Source organism: Pyrus communis, chromosome 7, assembly GCF_041283825.1.
Source record: "Pyrus communis isolate YQ-2024b chromosome 7, ASM4128382v1, whole genome shotgun sequence".
Lineage (NCBI taxonomy): Eukaryota > Viridiplantae > Streptophyta > Magnoliopsida > Rosales > Rosaceae > Pyrus > Pyrus communis.
In genome coordinates, this window is record NC_142571.1 from 1548525 (window position 1) to 1574244 (window position 25720).

The window sequence follows — 25720 nt, forward strand, 5'->3', positions numbered from 1 at the left end:
AGCATAATTAACGTTTAGAATTTTCACATGGAACAATGTGTTTCCCAAGAAATTGGGGGAGAAGCCACCAGGAAAAGGTACGATTAAAAAACATGAAAGAAAAGACAGAGTAAAAAATTGTATATAATTATAATAATATGAACAAACATAAATAGCCGAATGATTCTGTTGGGAAGGTAGTTTTGTTTAAGGTTCAATGAGTACTCATAAACTATTCAGAAAGTTAGGCAGCCACTCTTAACATACACAATATTAAGCAAATAGAAGGATCATCGAACCTACCATGTAACACGTATTAAGGTGCAATACAAAGCAAAAATTGTAGAGAATTAACTTGGATTATCAGAATTTAAAGGCAGCTTCTTATTGTTGAATATCTTCAGGCGTGCTAGTACGAGTTATTCTATATATTTCTAATCATTAGGTTACATTAATGAATGATATTATGTGTAATTCACGTAACTTTAATTTTGCTTATACTGGTAAAATTCATTAAAGGCTAGTTTAGGGTTGCTGTGCCATGAAAAAAAAAAAAACACGTTTCCAAATGCAAGGTGGAACTACTTCTGCTTTATGCTGTTTTGAATCCATGATTTTTACAAAAAACACTTTTTTTTTTTTCATTCACCAAACACAATTTTAACCCCAGTTTTTTTTTTTTTTTTTTTTTTTTTTTAAAAAGCTAATTTTAAAATAATTACAGCAATGCAAAATCGACCCTAAACCTTGGTTAATATTCCAAACCTTAATAGGATTTCCTAGCAATCCGTTGGTAATAATCACTTTGTATCAGTGCTTAATCACTCGTACTAGTATTAATCATCTCATTACCTCGCTAATTATAACCTAATAGATCGCTAATTCGTTTTGCGGACGAGGATAGTGACATTATGGCGAAAAATTCTACATAAATCCTTACTCATATATGTAAATAAGATGGACAACATTGTTAGCTAGTCTGCTGAAATGTGATTAAATGTGTTTGTGTATCAACTGGATTCAATGGCCATGAGGAAAATAATTGAACAATTGTTTAACAGATTATGGTAATATCATGCAAATAACGAAAACAAATCGTTGTTAATCTCGTTTAAAGAAAAACATTACGTGACATTCCGCATACTCTTCTCTGTTTTCTGCGTTCGATCATCCGTACGACCATTGGTTTTGTAATATGGAAGCTGCAGTCAAAACTTTTCTTGTATCCGCTTTCAGAAACTGAAAAACAATGACACCCGTCAAATTTGTGATTGCGAACAACTGTCACAGAAACTGTTTGTGTCTTCGAACAAGTGAAGAAAACTAAAGGAAATGAGTGCAGACCAGAAATATACCTAAGGGAATACGCAGGTGATGCCCCTGAGGAGAAGCATCTGCAATCAAGACAAACACACTTCTGTGTTGAATCGAGATCAAGAAACAAATGCCAGCACACCGAGGCTTCTGAAGGCATACAGCGAAAATAACCCTGAGAATGAGTAACCCTGATCAGTGAACAGCGATCACAAAATTATAGGGAGACTTGACATTAACTAATAACAAACTTTGACATATATGAGCCTACAGAGTTTTGCAGTTGTGTATTTACCGTTTACAGTTTTGGTTTACTATAAATTCTCCGTCGATGTTAACTAAAATAGAAATCAATCAATCTAAGGTGAAACCAGTATCACACAAATACAAGTGCAGGAATTTTGAATTACTACATAGGAAAAGAAATCCGGAAGATTGCGAACGGAAATTTTGGTAATCCTAGGTTGAGAACTACATCGAACTCTGTCCAATCGGTAGCATGTATGCAAACTTTTCCCTCTCCCAACTATATAGAGGTACCAGGTTTGAACGCCCTAAGAAAAATTGACAAGTGTAGGATGTGGATGATTTCTGATGCATGTTGTTCGGTAAGGGAAAAAAGAACTTGTTTCTTGTAGTAAAAACCAGATACACATTCTTTTGCCAACGATACTAGCAATGACAACAAGAGCATAAGAGAATCGTGACTACACATCCTCTTCCACAATAGTAGCTGAACTTCTTGCCAGCAATAACGGAACCACAGTCAAACATAATTAACAGAACAAACATCCGGAAAAAGTTTAGCAGTTAGAGGGGTAAGTAAAAACATCCGAATATTTCTCCTGAATTTTCTTTACCAACTTAGGTGGCAAATGATATTCACCAGCACCACTGCATCAAAACACTTAGTAATTTGTACCCTCCAATGTCAGAATTCCTCCTAAGTTGGGAAGATAAAGTTGAAAGAAAAGTTCGAATGTCTAGCAATATCCTTTTTCCAACATTGAATTAGGTATCTGCTAAAGTTCCAACATGGGCATACCTAAGAAACACTAGAAAGACACGACAATGAATTTGTTCATGTACAGGGAAACGGCCATTAAAGGAAACAAGTATATATCAGTGCATACAAATAGACCAAAAAAGTCCCATTAAAGTTTAAGCAACCTGGAGTAGAAGTTTCTCCTCAGTGTCCTAGTCAAGAATGCAGAAGTCTTCTAGGGTAATAGGGAAATGCCAGTTAGTCCTCTACAAGATTCCCAAGTGCTAAAAGAAAACATGAAGCATAACAGTATTACGGTGTCCTAGTATAATCTTGGTCCCATCTATCTGTGGTCGAATTACTCTGACGAGTGATCAACAGCAATTTTTAGGTTGGTGTTCTGTTTAGCATGTTTTCTTAACATCACGAGAAACAAAAATTCATAAACCAAATTATACTTACATCAGAATACTTGGTAATCCATCTGAACATTAAGATATGTTTTGGAAATTATGGCTCGCATTGTTAAATCCTCTTTCTTTTTAAGTTCTTGCCTTATTTAAAGACATTTTATGGGTGTAAGAAAAACATGAAATGTATACCGACCTCTAAAATAAGAACTCGAATTCCTTACCGTTACAATTAAACCTGATCAAAATTGAAATTAAGATAAAGAACCAAGATTTTTCGATGATGAATCCTGTGTACGGCAGACTTCCTCTAAGAAGTAGTAAGCATATGTGAGGCATAGGATAAACAACTAACAGTTTGTTCATGTTATAGTCATTGAATTTCAAGCAAAGCAACATAATAAATAATTTTAAATTTGGATTGACACATAAAGGAACATAAACAAGTGACAAATTAATATCCGAAGGAACAACTCACAACTAAAAATGAGGAAGTAGTTGACAGGAACATAGCATTAATGGACTGAAGGATGAAGTTAAATCCACTAGTAATTAAACATCAGGTAGTTATAGATTGCATAAATAGTTGAAAGTGAATAAGTGACAAGAACTAACAATTTTCAGATTCCCTACTAATATTGAACCATTCATAAACTTCAAAAATCATATTAGTGCAAGAAGTACCTGAGAGAGAGAGTCGATCAGTTTATGAAATCGAGCCCATCAACGGTTACACGAGTGATGTGAGAAATCTTGAGCCAATCTTCCCCTATCTCTTTCTGGCACCTTTGTGTCAGCAAAGGACATTTATTGATATCCAAATGAGAAAGAGAAGTGGGAAGGCCTTCTGGCAAGCATTCGAGCTCATTACACTCATCAATGAACAAATGTTGAAGAGCGGTGAGGTTTTGAAAACCCTTAGAGTCCAGGATCTTAAGATTTGGACTATTGAAGATGCAGAGAGTAGTCAAAATGGTAGGCAGAAGCCCCTCCTCCGGAAATGATACAACGTCTTCACATTCGTCAAAGCTGAAAGCCAAGTATCTGAGACAGATGAGCCTATCCAGACCCCAGTGCATGCGGTTGGCAATGAGTTTTTTGGATCCAAAGATACGCAGCATATCCAAATTTGAAGGCAGTCCCCCTTCAGGAAATGACTCTAGTTCAGAACAATACTCTAGGATTACAGCCTGAAGAGATGAGAGACTGGTGCACATATGTTCTGGCAACGACCTCAATTTATCGCATTCAGATATATTAAGCACTATCAAGTTGGGGGCGTACAGTCCTCCATCGGGAAAAGATACAAAATTTGGGCAATTAAATATTCTCAAGGAACTGAGGGACAGGATTGTAGGGCTTTCAGAATCCTGGGAACAAGTAAGGGATTCCAGATTCCTACAGTCATATAATTTGAGCTCTTTAACCTTTGGGAAGTAGTCCAGCGGGATAGACTTGGTTGAATCACAGCTACTCTTTATCTTCAATGTTTCAAGGAATGCATAGCGGTGATTTAGTGGAGATAAGTTCCAACAATTTTTTATTTTAAAAACTCTTAAAGCATCAGCCAGACCGTCACAAGGAAATGGAGTAAGAGATGAGTTAGTACCGCTAGTTTTCTCTTCAAGACAAAGGTTGTCTTTCACATAAGGAACCTCCAAAATGGCCCCAGTTCTTGGAAGTGAACCCAGAAGTTGCTCGCATCTCCTTATCTCAAGTGTAGTCAAGGATGGAAGATACTCAGGTAATTTCTCTGTTAGCTTGGGACAATTTGTCAGATAGAGCTGACAAAGATGAGGAAAAGCTCCACCTTCTTGGCTACTTCCGAAATGAGACCACTCTTGCCACCCCAACATATCTCTGAAGAATAAAACTGATAGAGATCTAAATGGCATAACAATATTACCATAAAACTCAGGCCCTATCGTCTCTACTTCATTTAACCCACAAACATAAAGCGTGACGAGGGAGGATAGCTGCCCCAGTGGTGGCAAGGAGCAACAATGTTTACAATCTTCGAGTTGAAGAGAAACCAAATTAGAAAAAGAATGATCCCCTAACCAATCCGGAAATCTTGTACCCCCATAAAACTTAAGACTCAAGGCTTTCAGGTGTGTATGAGGCTGGAGATTATTAAGCACCTCTCTATCTTTTTGTGAATCATCAGTCTCAGCTCCCCATGTCAAAGCTAGTCCGTCAAGGTGCTTATTTCTCATATTGGCTACAAAAGCATCCTCAGAATTCACAATATTATGAAGCCCTGAAATAGCAAGTGTACCTACTAACTGAAGCTCTTTCAACACTACAATGCTAGGTGCAGCTTGTTTGCCAACAACAAAGTCACTCAATGTGTGGAGATCCTTCAACTTATCCATATGTGGTGGCATCTCTTTTAGATTGGTGCTTCTAACATCAAGATGGCGCAAATTGATGAGTCTCCCCAAGTTGATCGGCAACTGAGCAAGTTCATCACAATTGAACAAGAGCAACGTTTGTAGATTATGCAAAGTACATATCGTTTCAGGTAACTTTTCAAATCTACTGTATGACAAGTCTATATACCTTAGGTGTTTCAAATTGCCAATCCAATAAGGCAACTCCTTGTTGTTGCAATGAGATAAAGAGAGCACTCTCAAACAATACAGTGTTCGTAAGAGATCATGAGGTACCTTGTTGAAACAGAAAATATTCCATAATGGTCCAGGTTTTATTGCTAGGAAGGTGCGCAAATACTTGGCTTCGCATAAAGCTTCAAATTTATCAAAACCAGAAATCTCCTCCTTTGCAGTCGCATGAACACCTACACCAAGTCCTTCGAGAAAGGGGCTATTCTGAGTGTATGAGAAATGACGAGTCTTGCTTGAAACATTATTGAATGAGTCACTATCATCCAACCTAAAACAAAATTCTCTTGATACAAACTTTGCTAAATCATTGATAAGGTCATGCATGGTAAAAAGTGATTGGTCATCACCTGAATGCTGAAAAAATGACCTCGATATTAAATCATCAAAGTACTCCACTCCAACGTCTTCCATCATTTTCTTTCTTTGGGGTGACAAAAAACCTTCAGCCATCCACAACAAAACTAATTCTGATTTTCCGAATTTGTAACCTTTGGGGAAAATCGAACAATAGGAGAAACATCGTTTTAGATGAGAAGGAAGATGATGATAACTTAATCTCAAAGCTGGAAGAATGGTATACTCATCTTGCAAGTCCCATATTTCACTCTTCAATATTTCATCCCACTCCTCGTAACTTTGTTTACAGCGCAACAAACCCCCAAGAGACTTTGCAGCTAATGGAAGACCTTTACACTTCTTAATTATTCCGCTACTGATTTCTTCTAGAGTTGGATGCACAGCTGAGTTTATCCTGCCGAAGGCATGCTTGCAAAATAACAACCCGCAATCTTTTTCAGATATTTGGTTTAGATGGTAAGCTGTGACAGTACCCATCATTGATGCAACACGTTGGTTACGTGTAGTCACAATGATCTTACTTCCGTGTCCGACAGACTCAAAAGAACACCGCAATGCATCCCAGTGAATATAATTCTCGTTCCACACATCATCATGAACAAAGAAACATTTCTTTCCCGTCAAAGCCTCCTTGAGTTTAACTTGAAGTAGATTCAAGTCCGTGATACTACAAGTTTGTGAAATGACTGATCCATAAATAATTTGGGTTATTCTAACAACATCGAATTCTTCTGAAACATAAACCCATGCTTGCAAGTCAAAATGTTGCTTCACTCTAGCATCGTTGTATACGAGCTGCGCAAGGGTGGTCTTTCCGACGCCACCCATTCCCACAACCGGAATCACACTCAACTTATTGCCATTCGCATCATCGGATAGCAATAGCTTCACAATGGCCTCCTTGTCCTCATCCCTACCGTACACACCGTCCTCTTCCACCAAAGAAGTGGCAGATAATCTTGATTGTGGTCGCCGATTGGGAACACCCTCGTTCAAACCAAGCACATCTTTCTCATTTACAATAAATTCTAACCTCCCAAGCATTTCAACAATCTTGGGTTCCATTGTTTTGTCAAATTCGTCAATCCAAGTGGAACTGGAGATCCCTACCTGACTTTTGCTGCTGCTGCTTTCGGATTCATCGCCTTCGAGCTTTCGCCGCAGAGCTTCAGTCTTGATCTCATCGAGCAGGTCGTCTGCAGCATACAGAGCATCTTTGAGTTCGTCGAGCCACTCCCTCACAGCTGGGTTGTTGAATTGCTTCTCCTCCGCGTCATCGAGCACAGAATTAACTGAAAGCAGCTTAATCCTCAACTTCTTGAGCAGTCCGCTGGTGATCTTCTGTCCGCGGATGAAGTCGACGACGGGACGGGAGGCCAGCCTATCAAACAAGACGGAGAGAAAGGAAGAGAGAAGAGCGCCGCCCACAACTTCCATCGCCATGGATTTCAATCTTCCGATGGATGGGAAGTTGAAAGATTGAGAAGAAAATGGATTCCGAATTTCTCAGAGAATGAAGAATAACTCAGCGCTGTTGCAAAGCTTTTTGTTTTTCAAATGTTGACTTGACTCGGCGGGCTGAAAGCATGCTTCTTGAGAAATTTTTAGTTGTGACATCATGTGTTTTTTTGTTTTTATACGGGTGAGAAATTTTATATTTTAAATTATATAACTCACAATTTATGTAACGATACGTAGTGTACCATCTTGTGTGACGATCACACTAAAAATAATTTTAATCATTCCTTTTTTTTTTTTGAACGGAACCTTTCGGTAGGAATATTTTTAACTTTTATTTTGATATTTCGAAATTAATTCAGATTGAATCACAATTTTGAAATTGAAAATTTTAAGAATCTTCTTAAACGAAGTAGTCTCGAATATTTTAAAATATAGTTTGAAAATTCATAAATTTTATGGGTTTTTTAATACTCTCGAACTTTTTTGGTACATAAAATATATTATTTTTTTTTAATAATATACTTACATGTAAATTCAATTAACTTTTTGATACAAATAATTTTTACTATAGTATAGTGGTATTCTTCTTGTAAGTGAGATATCTTATATTCAATTCTCTCTAAAGGTGAATTTGGACCACATTATTGCTAGTCCATTGAGAGTCTAATCACACCTCCTTCCATTAATGTAAATAATATCGTTTGTTAAAAAAAAAAATTTGGTATACTAGCGTGCTTATCCTATTTAATATATATATATATATATATATATATGTATATGTATATATGTTTAAATTGTTACAATGAACATAAGGTATCCAAAACTAACAATAAAATACTATGTTGATAACAAAATACATAATTTGAGTAGATAACTATAAAAAAATCAAAATATTTCAAAAAAAAAAAAAATTATTGGAATAAGTTCGAAATTTTCGGAATCTCTAAATGCATTTCAATTTTCATAACAATTTTTCAAACACTATTCAAATTTGAAATTTTTGAGTTCAGATTCGAAAACTTAACTATTACTATTAGAATCAGAAATACCATTCCAACTTGCATGGCTAGTTGCTACACTTATAATATTTTAAGGGTTTTTCTATTAGCACCCCAAATATTGTTGAATGCACCCCTCATAAAATATTACTTATACACTTTAATGTAAAAAGACTATTTAGACCCCATAAGATTATGAATACACCTCAAAATCATTTTTAGTGTACATTATTTTCTTCCAGCTCTCGAAGCCACTTTCACCTGCTATTGGAGCCAACGATACAATTCATTGCAATGTTATTTATCACATATCAATTTGTGTTTATAATATTTCATTCGATTGGCTAAAATCTCTTCAGAGAAAATTGAACAGGTTTACTTCTGATATGGTGGAGTTTGCTGTTGCCTGTTGGACATATACAGAAAACAAATATTGAAAACTTCATGAAGCAACTTATGGCAACTTGTCCTATTCCTCACATTATTTCTCCTTACTCTAGCCAATAGAAGTAATAGTCTTCAATGTGATGGCTTGATTATGAATTGATGATGGACACTTCCGAAATTCTCTGGAACAACCTTTTGAATTCACTTGCTAAGATTGCAAAGGCTCTATTCTATTTTTTGCAGAACTTGGTTTGCATGCTTTTGATCCAATTTCTTCAAATACGAAATCTAAAATCCCTAATTGATAGAAAACTAAACACTCAATTGACATAAACCCGGATGTTGGCAAAGAGTTTGAGCGTTAGGTGTCTTATTATTGTGTATGTTGGGTGTGAGGGTAGTATTGAAAAAAATGTGGGGTGTATTAAGATAAATTTTAGTTCAAAAAGTAAAAGTCGGGTTTATTAAGTATTTGGGGTGTAGCCAACAAAATATGGATGTGAATAAAACAACCCTATTTTAATTTTTTTTCGTATTAACAAGAAAAAAACCTTGCAAGTTAAATTTCATTTTATTTTATGTTAGTAAATAATATTGAACTCGTCATTTACGAGAATAGAATCTAAAAACTCTCAATTATTAGTGAAGAAGAATATCACACTAGATTATTGGTACTAAGTGTTGGACAATAGAATCTCACATCGGACATATGGCAAAATAATATACAACTTATATATTGGAGATTCCATCCCTAATAGTTGGGACAATATTGGTGATGTTGGTGATAGAACATGCAAAGCCTAAAAAAGTTTATCATGGTATGAGAGCAAACTATTTTTTCAACACAAGTTGAGCCTGAGTTACTGTGCTCAAATCTGCTTCTTTAAGTTGGACTTTCGACAAGTTGCGCTAGCTCCATTAAGAATATTGACTGAACAATTGAGCTTCGAAAAAATTAGTGTTGACTCCAGTGATTGAATACCGATCGACCAAGATGACTTGGCCTTCAAAATGCTTGGCGTTGGCTCTCTTTCGTTAATGACCGGATGACATTGTCTGCGAATTCATCCACTCCTATATTATGGACATCTGAATAAGCTTGCTCTCTGCGCCCAATTTGAAGTACGTCATGGCCTTCCACACGCACATGGGGCCACAAAAGCGTATCAACGTTCCTCCTGTCGCCTCCTCAAAGCCTGAGCAAATGGTATTTTGGGTAAACCTGGCTGCAAGCAACCGGGATCGACCCCAAATGTGATCATGCAAACATTGTCAAAAGTCAACCTCATAAGAACGTCTTGGAGGTCGATTGGGGCCAAGTGTTTGATGGAGTCCTCTAAAACAGGTAACAGCCGAGCATGAACCAGCTCAAACAATGAATCCACTGTCAGTTTCTGGAACTTGGCTGAGTTGAACTGAAAGCTAGCCGTCTTCCTTTCGCACTGCCACTTATCGCTGTCTGCGCTGAATATGCCATCCCCGAGAAGATCTCAAACGGTGTCTTCGAAATAAGGGCCTTTGAAAAAATTGGAGAACTTGGACTTGACGGTACTCCAAGTTACGAGGGTCGCAAGTGATGGCGCCAAAGAGGCTGCTACACCAAGGCCCTTTGAATCTAATCGTTCCATTTTGGTGGCAAAGAACTTCGGAGAGTAACTCATATGGCTTAGTTTGGAGTAGTGCTAGAGACCGAGAGAGGAACATGCCAAACACGGGCCAAACAGGCAAGCCATGGTGCTTTTTTGGCCTCAAGGAGTTTATGATTACAAAGACCCAAACAGCGAGAAAGAGCCCCAAGATTGGGACACGGTGGAGGAAAAAACCTTGCTGCAGCAGCAACAGAAGTCTTGGAGGAGGAGGAGGAGGACATGAGAGCTGAGGTTATTGGTAGGAGGAGTAGTGATCAGGGTGTGATACATAGTTGTATCGGAGATTTTTAGATTTAAGAGTTGCCATTAATCTTATTGAATGATTCCGAAAAAGGAAGAGATCATTGTTTGAGTACATTATCTGTAGATGTTTAAACTATCTTTTATCTTAGATGACAATATTTTTGCAATACATTAACCTTAAAATCTGTACTCAAAATACTAAGTGACATTTTGAAACAACTTTCTCCGGACATGATGACCGGCACTCTCCTCTTCATCTTGTTCAACTTATATACATTGGACATAAATCTTCCTATTAAATGACCGTGCTATTTTGTAATGCGGAATCTGTCTTCAACCTTTCTTGTATCTGCATTCACAAGCTGGAAACATGAAAGCAATTTAGTGAACATACAAGTCTGCCACAGTGAGATTTGTTCAAAGTTTCAGTCTCAAACTTGCATATTTACTGACCTCTAATTTCATCTCTTTCTTTGTCGCATGTCCTCTTAGATAACCAAATTCAGAAATCTTGGATAAACTCCAAGGATTATTAACCTGTTTGATCAGATTCCAATTCCATGTAAAGAATGGTACGAAAATCCTGTGTGTGTGTAAGCGAGAGAGAGAGAGAGAGAGAGAAAGAGAGAGAGAGAGAGAGAGAGAGAGAGAGAGAGAGACTTACACCACTTGAGAACCCGTCCAAGGTAAAGCCAGCCATACCAATTACAGCGTGCACTGGGGCACTGTAGTTGCTATGATCATATGTGTCAATCCCATTTTCATCTTTTTGAGGCAATCCTTTGCATTCACTCTTATAAACCGCACAAGTTCGCTCGTAGTTATGAACATGACCAAATAGGACTAAATCAACCTTCAGTTCAAATTTCCAACAGCAATGTATGTCAGAATGGAACTAACTAGCTGGAAATATATAACCAATAACAAGCTGGTGAAGGGATGTTACTTTGCTCTCGAGCAGTAATGGTTCCACTTCGTCGACAAATATTTTATCAACATTGAGGAATCCAGGTGAGGAGGAATACATGGGTCTATGCCTGCAGTTTAAAATGTTACATGCATTATATTTACTACAACATAAAAAGAGTGAAAGAGAGAGTTAATTACTGGAACACTTGATTTTCGAATGTGTACGTTAAAATTAGTAGACTAGAAAACAACATAAACTTGAAGGTCTCTTAGTTAACTTACCCCATAAAAATCAACCAAGGAGTTTTAGATCGATCAACTGAAGCCATGTCCTTTCTCATCCATTGATACTATAATATATAGTGCGTAAGATAAAAGGATTGAATAAGCTGAGAGTATAGTTGCTTGAATTAATGATATGATTAAGCAAATGCAGAAGTGCTGATTCATCTTTACCTGCTCGGAATTTGTGGACCAGTCATGCTCTGTTGAAATCACCGTAATGTGAACACTTGCTTGTTCTATGGAATACCATGGCTTATCCTTTGCTGAGGTTGGCATAGGAAAGTAAGTCTCATAAGGAACTCCAGATTCTCCACCTGAATCTGGTAAAATATAAACCGATCCAGTGTCTATATAGTCCCTGCAAATTATACGTATAACGCATATACGTTATGAATCCCACATAGCAAAGCAAAACATGGGAACCAGTTTGGTCATTTACATTTAAAAAAAAATGGCGAAATCAACCATAAAGTTACAAACTGTAAGTATGTAACAACAATATTGGTCCCTAAGTCCTCCTGATTATCAAGTTATTGGCTATACTTTCTCCTCACATAAACCCTAGAGTAATGCTATGTGAGCATTTTTCATCTCTCCTTACATTCAAAACGTTATGAAGTATTTATTTAAAAAAGAAAATCATAGTTTTTGTCCATATGGAATCCGTTATAAACTCAAAACAGTAAGGGTGCAACGTGTACTTAATGGAAACTTTAAGAAAGGGCAAGATGTTACGTTTGTAGCCAGGGAATCTCAACCAAAAAAAAAGTGAGTCGTTTGTTTGAATGTGTGCTCTGGATTGAGAGTTTGACAACAAAGCATGCCAAATATCTAGTGAGGTAACATTAACCGAGTTAATGAAATCGTCTCCAGTATCCGTAGCGTATAAAAAATATTGGCAATAATAAAAGAGCGTACCTCTCATGGTTTCCTATTGCTGTCATGTAAGAAACTCGAGAAGCGACCGGACTGATTTGTTGAAGGAAAAGATCCCATTCAACTAAAAATCCTGTGGCATAGCTAATGTCTCCAATGTGGAAGATAGAGTCTACATTCCCGGAATTTATTTCATTGGCCACGGCTTGAATCACTGAAAGAGATCCTGGCTATATATATATTCATGCAACAAGATTGAAATTGTCGTTAGCCTTTACTTTTCCTTCAAGGTACAAACATGTGCCAGAAACTTGAGTAATTGGCAGAAACTAATGCATCGATCATACCTGAATGTAATGCATCGTTGAAGAATCCCGAGGAGCCTTTCCCATGTCGCCAAATGCAAGAAATTTGAGTTCATCAGATCCTCCTGCTGGTGGAGTCCGGAATTGGATTTGATCACTCCAACCAACTGAATCGCTGCATTTTTGTCCATCTCCACAATAAGGTCACTTTGGTTCATGAATTTGAAAAAAGATGAAAGGCTTTTTTGTTAATAACAAAATTCTTATTGATCATTGTCATCATACACCATATTCTCTTTCATCAAATATTTTGGAACATTGTTTCTTCTTTTTCTTTTACCAAATATTCGTTATAAGGTTAAAACTAGATCATAATGATTCATACCTTCCATATCTATAAGAGAAACTAGATGAAGGCTTAAGTCCTCTCATTACTGCTGTATGAATGAAACCTGGATCATGCCAGCCGAAGTCCTTGGCTGGACTTGGTAGAGCTGAACCTATCAATTATAAAGGGGACACAAACATGAAAACAAACAGATTAAGAAGACTTTCGGAGTGAAACCCAAATCAGGCCTGTCTGGAGTGAGTTATAGCGTGACCGAGGATTTTGAGAAAATTACTACCATCGATCCTTCAACTTATACAACTAAATTCGTATACACAATTTGTAGGTTTCATGTATATTGATTACAATTCTGTTAATGTCATACTGGTACGTGTACAGTGAAACGCATCGATCTGTATGCATGCAAGTAGGAGATGAGGAACTCACTTTTCATATCGTCTTGTGAAAATGTAGTAACTCCTGATGTCTGCTTTTCCCCGTTGCCATATTGCACTTGCTGAGGTTCCTTGTGCCCACTAACCCATGTTACTCTCATCTGCATCATAAGTGAATAATGATTCGTAGCAATATAGAGTATGAAACATATCTAGAATGATATATAACACTATGCCTAACATTACCCCATAAATTTAAGCGGAAATTAGGTCCTCATGTACAGAACTAATTAAGTGGTAAATTGTTCTCGTGGTTAGGGTCTTCCTCTTCAACTTATTGGATTCTGAGTTCAAGCCCTCCCCTTAATGTAAATTACTGTAGAAAATCACTTGTACTAAAGAATAATAGTGAAATTAATTGACAGTTGGAAGCGGGTTAATTACCGATGTACCAGTTGAATCGATGCTTGAGATATGTCCATATAATGGCTTGTTCGGATTGGTAAATTTCAGAGGGTTTGATTTCTTGAGAATACAAGGTGTCTCAAATCCACCGGAAAACAACACAAATTCAATGTCGGTTCTGATGTTGATAACATGAAATGATAATGAACCACCACAAGTGGACACCACGCATCGACCATTCTGATACTTTTTGCATTCCTTCTTCTTGCAGCTGAGATAGTCAGGATCATTGCTCATGTATGCTGCCTACAAAAATTTTTAAAATTTCAATTAAGGGTCAATGTTTTTGTTAATTTTTTTAGAACATATTGATGACGAGTTGTTGATGAATTATGATTCAAATGATTTTATTTTTTTTTATAAGGATGATTTTCAAATGAATTAAAAAATTGAATGATTTTGATTATGAAATTTTTATGGTGAATATTTGTTATTTGAAGTGGTAGAATGAGTTGTTGTCCCTCACTAATAGCATCAATATTGCCCCGCTTAATCACCCGTGCAATCAATAAGTGTGGAATTTTTATGCAAAAGATCTCGGTGCAATTAAAAGTAGAACCATTTAACGTATGACATAAATCGACAAAAAAAAAAAAAACATATGATAAATATCCGGCCTCACGTAACACATCTCACCATTCAAAATTAATATGAATATCAAAACTTGAAAATTAGAAAATGAGTTAGGACAAAAAAAAACCAAAAGCCGTCCACAAAATGCCTTGACAAAGGCAAAGGGGATAAACCCTAGGCCGATGGAATTACGCGGCATCAGCTAAGTTGTCCCGACGTCAAAGCAAAAGCCACTGCGTTGCTTTCTACGTGAACGTTATGGGTTCTTAACGCCACTTTGTTAGTAACGTAAAGTTCCACCTTAAAGACAATTATTTGGCCTTGGCTGTCCCATGCTTCTTTCATCACCATATGTGGCCCTCGGTTTTGACTTTTATTTGTTTGGCCATTCGAATTAAATGTGATTTCGGTTGCTACCTAAAAATGGCTTTTGTTCGTTCGAATTTAATATTTTGCTTACTACCTAGAAACACAAAATTCAACAGTAAATAGACACCGAAAAAAGTAACATTGTTTGTCAAATGAAAACGTGCGCTTGATCCGAAAAGCGATTATTTCGCGACCTAACTGATAAAGGGCAAGTGATGGATTTCAGCACCATCCGGAAGGGAGGAAGCATGTAGGGAAGACTTTAGAAAGATCAACCAGCTGTATCGATTCCTCCAATAGCTGGACTTTGATAAAGAAAGGAAGTGAATTCAGATGCGAATCGATCTAGTGAATGGAGTTTTTCTCTTTAATTCAATGTCTATTGGGTTTAATCCACATCTCTCACTCGTCTAGTTTAGAGTAGCAATATTGCTTGTTATAAAAAGTAAAATAAAATTTTGATTAGGGCCACACGTTAGGACCTGCGTTGTTGCAGAATAGGCACTAGCATTATAGTGTAGTGGCGTTCCTCTTTACTAAGGAAACGTGTTACTTTAAAACTCTCATAAACGACGAGTTTAATACAAAACTATGGTTTATCCATTCTGTCACGTAGTCCAATCAACTATCTCCAATATCGTTGTATAATTTTTTTTTTTTAAAGCAAAAAATTTAGCTCTTTTCTCTCGTACAGAGATCTCATTCTCACTTTCAAATCTCTGAAGTAGTAGTTGAACACGAAAAAATTGGATAAAAAGTTAATGAACTCCACAGGATTCCAACATGTGGCCATATGAAGAGGAGAGTGATTGGTGGCTCTAATCAGTCGGTTATTCTTTGCTATTGATCACAAGGTATCGATCAGATATCAATCCGATACGAAGAAAAATCTTTTGGCCATTCACTCATTCAAACCTAGCTTCTATCTTTTTCTTTTTGGTATAAAAATATGCATAAGAGAAAAAGGTTGATAATTTGTTTACCTTGACAGGATAATGGCAGAGAAGAGGAAGTTTTCCAAAATCCCCAGTTTGTGCATAGAGAATTCCATTGGCAAGGCAGCTTGATATACTGCATATTTCCAACATGCATGTGTAAATAAACAACGTGTTAACATCTGAACTATCTAAAACCACCATGAATACTTAGTAGACGATATATTTAACGTGTATAATTACTAAAACATAATCCACAATTGTATAGAATTCTTACTCAGAATGAGAAGGTGATATCATGGCGACCCAATCATATTTGGAAGGACGCAGGACGCCACTAATATTGACACTCACATATTCTTCATCTCCAAGGCCAGAAGCACTTGAATTAGTACTAATTTGGAGATAAGGGCTTGGATTCGGACAGTCGCCTAGAAATCTTCTGTTAAGAACCCTAAACTCAGATATTGCTGTGTGATTAAGGTGTTCAACTTTGGAGTTGAAAACCAAAGGGTGCAAGGATGATGAACAAGAAGAAGAAGCAAAAGAACACAGAAACAATATGAACAAAACGAATGAATAATTGGAAACCCTACAGTACCCCATTGGAAAATCAAAGTGGAGATTTGTGGTTATCCTTAGACAAGGGAACGAGGTTTATATATACACACTTGGTTCTTGCCTTCTTGGTCGTTGGCCTTGTATTTTTTCCCCACTACTTTGTCTTTGGTTTCCCACTTGAGTACGTATGAGTTTAATTTGCAAATTTGGATTTACTTTTAACTTTTTTTTTTGATATTTCGAAATTAATTCAGATCGAATCGCAATTTTTTAAATTGAAAAGTTTAAGAATCTTCTAAGTCGAAGTAATCTTGAAGATTTTAAAATATAATTTGAAAATTCATAAATTTTATGGGTTTTTTAATACTCTCGAACTTTTTTGTTACATTCAATTTTTTTTTTAATACTTAGTATATGCTTATATGTAAATTCAATTAACTTTTTGGTACAAACAATTTTTATTACGGTATAGTGTTATTCCTCTTGTAAGTGAGAAATTTTAGGTTCAATTCTAATTTGGACCACATTATTGCTAGTCCATTGATAGTTTAAGCCCATCCCGTTCCATTAGTGTAGATAACATTGTTTGTTAAAAAAAAAAAATTTGGTATACTAGTGTGCTTATCCTATTATATATATATATATATATATATATATATCTGTTTAAATTGTTACAATGAACATAAGGTATCCAAAACTAACAATTGATTACAAAATACATAATTTGAGTAAATAACTATAAAAAAAATCAAAATATTTCAAAAGATATTATTGGAATAAGTTCGGAATTTTCGGAATCTCTAAATGCATTTCAATTTTCATAACAATTTTTCAAAAACTATTCGAATTCGAAATTTTTGAGCTCGGATTCGAAAACTTTACTATTACTATTAGAATCAGAAATACCATTCCAACTTGCACGGCTAGTTGCTTCACTTATAATATTTTAATTTTTTTTTTCTCATGAACAAGAAAAGAACCTTGCGAGTTAAATTTCATTTAATTTTATGTTAGTAGTTAATATTGAACTCGTCATTCATGAGAATAGAATCTAAGACCTCTCAATTACTAGTGAACAAGAATACCACACTAGATTATTGGTACCAAGTGTTGGACAATAGAATCTCACATCAGACATAAGGCAAAATAATATACAACTTATATATTGGAGATTCCATCCCTAATAGTTGGGACAATATTGGTGATGTTGGTGGTAGAACATGCAAAGCCTAAAAAAGTTTATCATGGTATGAGAGCAAACTATTTTTTCAACACAAGTTAAGCCTAAGTTACTGGGCTCGAATCTGCTTTTTAAGTTCGATTTTCGAAAAGTTACGCTAACTCCATTAAGAATATTGACTGAACAATTTAGCCTTTGAAAAAAATTAGAATTGACTCCAGTGACCGAATACCGACCAAGATGACTTGGCCTTCGAAAAGCTTGGCGTTGGCTCTCTTTCTTTAATGACCGGATGACATTGTCTGGGAATTCATCCACTCCTATATTATGGACGTCTGAAGCTTCCTCTCTGCGCCCAATTTGAAGTGCTTCATGGCCTTCCACACGCACATGGGGCCACAAAAGCGTATCAACGTTCCTTCTGTCGCCTCCTCAAAAGCCTGAGCAAATGGTATTTTGGGTAAACCTAGCTGCAAGCAACGGGGATCGACCCCAAATGTGATTATGCAAACGTTGTCAAAAGTCAACCTCATAAGAACGTCTTGGAGGTCGATTGGGGCCAAGTGTTTGATGGAGTCCTCTAAAACAGGTAACAGCTGAGCGTGAACCAGCTCAAACAATGAACCCACTGTCAGCTTCTGGAACTTGGCTGAGTGGAACTCAAAGCCAGCCGTCTTCCTTTGGCGCTGCCACTTATCGCTGTCTGCACTGAATATGCCTTCCCGGAGAATATCTCAAACGGCGTCTTGGAAAATAAGGGCCTTTGAGGAAATTGGAGAACTTGGTCCTGAAGGTACTCCAAGTTACGAGGGTCCCAAGTGATGGCGCCAAAGAGGCTGGTACACCAAGGCCCTTTGAATCTAATCGTTCCATTTTGGTGGCAAAGAACTTCGGAGAGCAACTCATATAGCTTAGTTTGGAGTAGTGCTAGAGACCGAGAGAGGAACATGCCAAACACGGGCCAAACGGGCAAGCCATGGTGCTTTTTTTGCCTCAAGGAGTTTATGATTACAAATACCCAAACAGCGAGAAAAAGCCCCAAGATTGGGACACGGTGGAGGAAAAACCTTGCTGCAGCAGCAACAGAAGTCTGGAGGAGGAGGAGAGGACATGAGAGAGCTGAGGTTATTGGTAGGAGGAGTAGTGATCAAGGTGTGATACATAAGTTGTGCCGGAGATTTTTAGATTTAAGAGTTGCCATTAATCTGATTGAATGATTCTGAAAAAGGAAGAGATCATTGTTCGAGTACATTATCTGTGGATGTTTAAACTATCTTTTATCTTAGATGACAATATTTTCGCAATACATTAGCCTTATAATCTGTACTAAAAATACCAAGTGACATTTCGAAACAACTTTCCCCTGACATGATGACCGGCACTCTCCTCTTCATCTTGTTCAACTTATCTATACATTGGACATAGATCTTCCTATTAAATGACCCTGCTATTTTGTAATGCGGAATCTGTCTTCAACCTTTCTTGTATCTGCATTCACAAGCTGGAAACATGAAAGCAATTTAGTGAACATACAAGTCTGCCACAGTGAGATTTGTTCAAAGTTTCAGTCTCAAACTTGCATACTATTTACTGACCTCTAATTTCATCTCTTTCTTTGTCGCATGTCCTCTTAGATAACCAAATTCAGAAATCTTGGATAAACTCCAAGGATTATTAACCTGTTTGATCAGATTCCAATTCCATGTAAAAAATGGTACAAAAATCCTCTGTGTGTGTAAGCGAGAGAGAGAGAGAGAGAGAGAGAGAGAGAGAGAGAGAGAGAGACTTACACCACTTGAGAACCCGTCCAAGGTAAAGCCAGCCATACCAATTACAGCGTGCACTGGGGCACTGTAGTTGCTATGATCATATGTGTCAATCCCATTGTCATCTTTTTGAGGCAATCCCTTGCATTCACTCTTATAAACCGCACAAGTTCGCTCGTAGTTATGGACATGACCAAATAGGACTAAATCAACCTACAGTTCATATTTCCAACAGCAATGCATGTCAGAAAGGAACTAACTAGCTAGAAATATATAACCAATAACAAGCTGGTGAAGGGATGTTACTTTGCTCTCGAGCAGTAATGGTTCCACTTCGTTGACAAATATTTTATCAACATTGAGGAATCCAGGTGAGGAGGAATACATGGGTCTATGCCTGCTGTTTAAAATGTTACATGCATTATATTTACAACAACATAAAAAGAGCGAAAAAGAGAGTTAATTACTGGAACACTCGATTTTTTAATGTGTACGTTAAAATTGGTAGACTAGAAAACAACATAAACTTGAAGGTCTCATAGTTAACTTACGGTACTTACCCCATAAAAATCAACCAAGGAGTTTTAGATCGATCAACTGAAGCCATGTCCTTTCTCATCCATTGATACTGTAATATATAGTGCGTAAATAAAAGCATCGAATAAGCTGAGAGTATAGTTGCTTGAATTAATGATATGATTAAGCAAATGCAGAAGTGCTAATTCATCTTTACCTGCTCAGAATTTGTGGACCAGTCATGCTCTGTTGAAATCACCGTAAAGTGAACACCTGCTTGTTCTATGGAATACCATGGCTTATCCTTTGCTGAGGTTGGCATAGGGAAGTAAGTCTCATAAGGGACTCCAGATTCTCCACCTGAATCTGGTAAAATATAAACTGATCCAGTGTCTATATAGTCCCTGCAAATTGTACGTATAATGCATATACGTTATGAATCCCACATAGTAAAGCAAAACATAGGCAAACAGTTTGGTCATTGACATTTAAAAATTGTCGAAATCAACCATGAAATTACAAACTGTAACAACATTGCTCCCGAAGTCCTCCTGATTATCAAGTTATTGGCTAAACTTTTTCCTCACATAAACCCTAGAGCAATGCGATGTCAGCATTTTTCATCTCTCCTTGCATTCAAAAGGTTATGATATATTTGTAAAAAAAGAAAATCATAGTTTTTGTTAAGTGCAAGATGTTATGTTTGTCGCCAAGCATCTTGCTCAAATATAAAGTTATTCGTTTGTTTGAATGTGTGCTCTGGATTGAGAGTTTGAAAATAATAAAAGAGCATACCTCTCATGGTTTCCTATTGCTGTCATGTAAGAAACTCGAGAAGCGACTGGACTGATTTGTTGAAGGAAAAGATCCCATTCAACTAAAAATCCTGTAGCATAGCTAATGTCTCCAATGTGGAAGATAGAGTCTACATTCCCGGAATTTATTTCATCGGCCACGGCTTGAATCACTGAAAGAGATCCTGGCTATATATTCATGCAACAAGATCGAAATTGTCGTTAGCCTTTACTTTTCCTTCAAGGTACAAACATGTGCCAGAAATTTGAGTAATTGGCAGAAACTAATGCATCATACCTGAATGTAATGCATCGCCGAAGAATCACGAGGAGCCTTTCCCATGTCGCCAAATGCAAGAAATTTGAGTTCATCAGATCCTCCTGCTGGTGGAGTTTGGAATTGGATTTGATCACTCCAACCAACTGAATCGCTGGATTTTTGTTCATGAATTTGAAAAAAGATGAAAGGCTCTTTTGTTAATAACAAATTATATATATGTGTGTGTGTGTGTGTGTGTGTGTGGATCATTGTCATCATACACCATATTCTCCTTCGTCAAATATTTTGGAACATTGTTTCTTCTTTTTCTTCTACCAAATATTATTTATAAGGTTAAAACTACATCATAACGATTCATACCTTCCGTATCTATAAGAGAAACTAGATGAAGGCTTAAGTCCTCTCATTACTACTGTGTGAATGAAGCCCGGATCATGCCAGCCGAAGTCCTTGGCTGGACTTGGTATAGCTGAACCTATCAATTTTAAAGGGGGCACAAACACGAAAACAAAGAGATTAAGAAGACATTCGGCATGAAACCCCAATCGGGCCTGTCTGGAGCGAGTCATAGCTAGTGCGGCCGAAGATTAGGAGAAAAATTACACCATTGATCGTTCAACTTATACAACTTGGTATACGCAATTTGTAGGTTTCATGTATATTACAGTTCTGTTAATGTCATCCTGGTATGTGTACAGCGAAACACATTGATCTGTATGGAAGTAGGAGATGAGGAACTTACTTTTCATATCGTCTTGTGAAAATGTAGTAACTCCTGATGTCTGTTTTTTTCTGTTGCCATATTGCACTTGCTGAGGTTCCTTATGTCCACTAACCCATGTTAATCTCATCTGCATCATAACGAATCATGATTCATAGAACATTACACCATAATTTAAGCAGAAATTAAGCTTTCATGTTCATAACTTAAGTGGTGAATTGCCCTCATGGTTAGAGCATTTTGCTTTAACATACTGCATCCTGGGTTTACAATATCGCTTGTACTAAAATAAAATAGTGAAATTAATTGACAGCGGGTAACGGATTAATTACCGATGTTCCAGTTGAATCGATGCTTGAGAGATGTCCATATAATGGCTTATTCGGATTGGTAAATTTCAGAGGGTTTGACTTCTTGAGAATACAAGGTTCCTCAAATCCACCGGAAAACAACACAAATTCAATGTCGGTTCTGATGTTGATAACATGAAATAATAATGAACCACCACAGGTGGACACCATGCATCGACCATTCTGATACTTTTGGCATTCCTTCTTCTTGCAGCTGAGATAGTCAGGATCATTGCTCATGTATGCTGCCTACAAAATTTTCAATTAAAGATCAATATGTTTGTTAATTCTGTTTTTTAGAACATATTGATAATGAGCCGTTGACGAATTCCGATTCGAATGAAATTTTTTTAGGGATGATCTTCAAATGAAGATTAAAAAATTGAACGTCTTCAATGAATTTTCTACGGTGAAGATACGTTATGTGCAAGTGGTGGAATGAGTAACAGTCCATCATTAATAGCATTGATATTGACTCCACTTAATTACCCATGCAATCAGTAGGTGCTGAAATTTTATACAAAATGCCTCGATGCAACTAAAAGTTGAACCATTTAACATATGACATAAATGATAAATATACGGCCTCACGTAAGTTTTAAGGTAATGTTTGGGAAACCAAATTTGAACACAAAATTTACAAACTAACTGACTTGTCACCAATATGAATAAGTATATTTATCAATGCTTAAGTAATAAACTAATAATCAGCTTCCATGTCCTTTAGTTTTCAAAATTTTATTCATAAATTTAGTCTTCCTAATATTACCATAAGTTTTAACATATCTCAACATCTTCGTCAATGAATATACAAGTCAAAATTAATTTGAATAGGGGCCAGAAAATGCAGAAAGGGATCCTCTCCGGATCTCTTCCACTAAGTCCACCAAGTCCACCCATCTGAGCCATTGAAATTTGATCCAAAAACTACAAACAAGGGACTCTTTAAAAGTTGTAATAACTTTAGCCGTTTGATCAAATTTTAATGGTCTGGATGGATGAACTTAGTAAAAGGGATCCGGAGAGGATGCCTTTCTACAAAATGCCTCGACAAAGGGAAGGGGAATAAACCCTACCCTAGGCCGGTGGAATAATGCGGCATCAGCTAAGTTGTCCCAACGTCAAAGCATAGCCACTGCGTTGCTTTCTACGTAAACGTTATGGGTTTCTCCACGCCACTTTGTTAGTAACGTAACGTGGCACCTTGGCTGTCCCATGCTACTTTCTCTTTCACCGCCCCCATGTGGCCCATGGCTTTGACTTATTTATTTATTTATTTTTAATACAATGGCATATTTTATAATAAAAGAAGTTAAGGGTTCGGTTAAGCCACACAATAGGCAACATGACCGTTCCATGTTACTTTTTCTTTCACTGCCCCATGTGGCCCTTGGTTTTGACTTTTTTTAGTACAACAGTACATTTTACACTAAGGGGAGTTGGGAGTGCGGTTAAGCTACACAATGGGCAACCTAATTTGGTATCGAATTTACCATCCATAAGATTCATGCCTAAGACCAATCAGTACTACGGTTTGGTATCCTTATTCACTTGGAAGTCAAAGGTCTTAGGTTCGAATTTTATGGATGACAAATTCGATACCAAATTTGGTTGCCTATTGTGTGGTTAAGTCGAACTCCCATTCCCCTTACTGTAAAAATATATCAATGTACTAAAAAAAAAAGAAAAAAAACCTCTCATTTACAAGTGAAGAAAATACTACTAAACCGTAGTAATGGATGCCCTTAATTTTGACCTTTATTTGTTTGTTTGGCTCTTCTTCATTCGAGTTTATTTATTTCGGTTGCTACCTAGAATCTTTGGCTTTTGTTCATTCGAATTTAATATTTTTGCTTACTACCTAGAAACAGAAAATTCAACATTAAATGGACACCAAAAAAGAAACACTGTTTGTCAAATGAAAACTTGCGCTTGATCCGATTCTTTCGCGACCTAACTGATTTGGGCAAGTGATGGATTTCAGTACCATCCGGAGGGAAGGAAGGAGGTAGGGAAGACTTTAGAATAATATCAACCACCTGTATTGATTCTTCCAATAGCTGGACTTTGATAAAGAAAGGAACTGATTGACAACGGAGGAAGTGAAGTCAGAAGCGGATCGATCTAGTGAATAGAGTTTTTCTCTTTAATTCAATATCTATTGGGTTTAACTTGCAGCTCTCACTGGTCTAGCTTAGAATAGCAATATTGGTTGTTATAAAAAGTAAAATAAAAATCTGATTAGAGTAACAAGTTAGGACCTGTATTGTTGTAAAATAGGCACTAGCATATTATGGTATATTAGTGTTCTTCTTTACTAAGGGAATGTCTTATGTTAAAACTCTCATAAATGACGAGTTCAATACAAAACTATGGTTTATCCATTCTATGACATAGCCCAATCAACTATTTTCCAACATCATTTTATAATTTTTTTTTTTTTTTTTAATAGTCAGAAAAGAAGCTCTTTCCTCTCATGCATATATCTCATTCTCACTTTCAAATCTCTAGAGTAGTAGTTGAACTTGAAAAAGCTGGATAAAAAGCTAATGAGCTCCACAGGATTCCAATATATATATATATATATATATATATATATATATATATATTGCCATATGAAGAGGTGAGTGATTTGTGGCTCTAATCAGCCGGGTATTCTTTATTTTTGGTTGCTATTGCTTACAAGATATCGATCAGATGTCAATCCAATACAAAGAAAATCTTTTCACTACTCGTTAACCTAGCTTCTATCTTTTTATTTTTCTTTTTGTTTTTATTTTTGGTGTAACAAAATACATAAGAGAAAAAGGTTGATAATTTGTTTACCTTGACAGGATAATGGCAGAGAAGAGGTAGTTTTTCAAAATCTCCGGTTTGTGCATAAAGAATTCCATTGGCAAGGCAGCTTGATAAACTGCATATTTCCAACATGCATGTGTAAATAAACAACGTATAACATCTGAACTATATATCTTAAAACTAACACCATGAATTAATTTGTAAACGATTATTTAACGTGTATAATTAATAAACCATAATCAACATTTGTTATAGAACTCTTACTCAGAATGAGAAGGTGATATCATGGCGACCCAATCATCTTTGGAAGGACGCAGGACGCCGCTAATATTGACACTCACATATTCTTCATCTCCAAGGCCAGAAGCACTTGAATTAGTACTAATTTGGAGATAAGGGCTCGGATTCGGACAGTCGCCTAGAAATCTTCTGTTAAGAACCCTAAACTCAGATATTGCTGTGTGATTAAGGTGTTCAACTTTGGAGTTGAAAACCAAAGGGTGCAAGGATGATGAACAAGAAGAAGAAGCAAAAGAACACAGAAACAATATGAAGAAAACGAATGAATAATTGGAAACCCTACAGGACCCCATTGGAAAATCAAAGTGGAGCTTTATGGTTATCCTAATACAAGGGAACGAGGTTTATATATACACACATGGTTCTTGCCTTCTTGGTCGTTGGTCTTGTATTTTTTTCCACTACTTTATCTTTGGTTTCCCACTTGAGTACGTATGAGTTTAATTTGCAAATTTGGATTTATTTTTAAGAATTTGGGGTTTGAAAAGAACGTGGCTTGTTCTATCCATCGTATAACAGAGAGACAGGTTTTGAGGTTTAATTTAAAATGATGTTCCTTAACGCAACGCTGTTTTGGTTATGTTGATACCACGCAGATGCAGC

General features: G+C 36.6%; 2 protein-coding genes and 1 pseudogene across 3 annotated transcripts; all 3 read right to left on the reverse strand.

Annotated features, from left to right (window-relative positions):
• Positions 1 to 952: 952 nt before the first annotated feature.
• Positions 953 to 7255, reverse strand: LOC137735293 (putative disease resistance RPP13-like protein 1 pseudogene; annotated as a pseudogene). The gene is made up of 3 exons (XR_015964623.1): positions 3373 to 7255; positions 1335 to 1468; positions 953 to 1218 (listed from the first exon to the last, which is right to left on the reverse strand). The product of XR_015964623.1 is annotated as a putative disease resistance RPP13-like protein 1 pseudogene (transcript).
• A 3196-nt stretch (positions 7256 to 10451) lies between these two features.
• On the reverse strand, positions 10452 to 16482 carry LOC137733135 (putative inactive purple acid phosphatase 27). The gene is made up of 13 exons (XM_068472294.2): positions 16128 to 16482; positions 15899 to 15986; positions 13953 to 14219; positions 13561 to 13669; positions 13171 to 13285; positions 12828 to 12960; positions 12523 to 12710; positions 11776 to 11962; positions 11602 to 11669; positions 11357 to 11447; positions 11075 to 11263; positions 10864 to 10947; positions 10452 to 10772 (listed from the first exon to the last, which is right to left on the reverse strand). Exons 1-13 carry the CDS (start codon positions 16454 to 16456, stop codon positions 10719 to 10721), a joined length of 1902 nt encoding a protein of 633 aa, XP_068328395.2. The 5' UTR covers positions 16457 to 16482; the 3' UTR covers positions 10452 to 10718.
• A 2287-nt stretch (positions 16483 to 18769) lies between these two features.
• LOC137733232 (putative inactive purple acid phosphatase 27) lies at positions 18770 to 25498 on the reverse strand. Its single transcript, XM_068472382.2, has 13 exons — positions 25082 to 25498; positions 24845 to 24932; positions 22001 to 22267; positions 21690 to 21798; positions 21308 to 21422; positions 20966 to 21098; positions 20669 to 20856; positions 20091 to 20277; positions 19918 to 19985; positions 19664 to 19754; positions 19382 to 19570; positions 19187 to 19270; positions 18770 to 19092 (listed from the first exon to the last, which is right to left on the reverse strand). The coding sequence occupies exons 1-13, from the start codon at positions 25408 to 25410 to the stop codon at positions 19039 to 19041; spliced, it is 1902 nt and encodes a 633-aa protein (XP_068328483.2). The 5' UTR covers positions 25411 to 25498; the 3' UTR covers positions 18770 to 19038.
• Between the last annotated feature and the right edge of the window lie 222 nt (positions 25499 to 25720).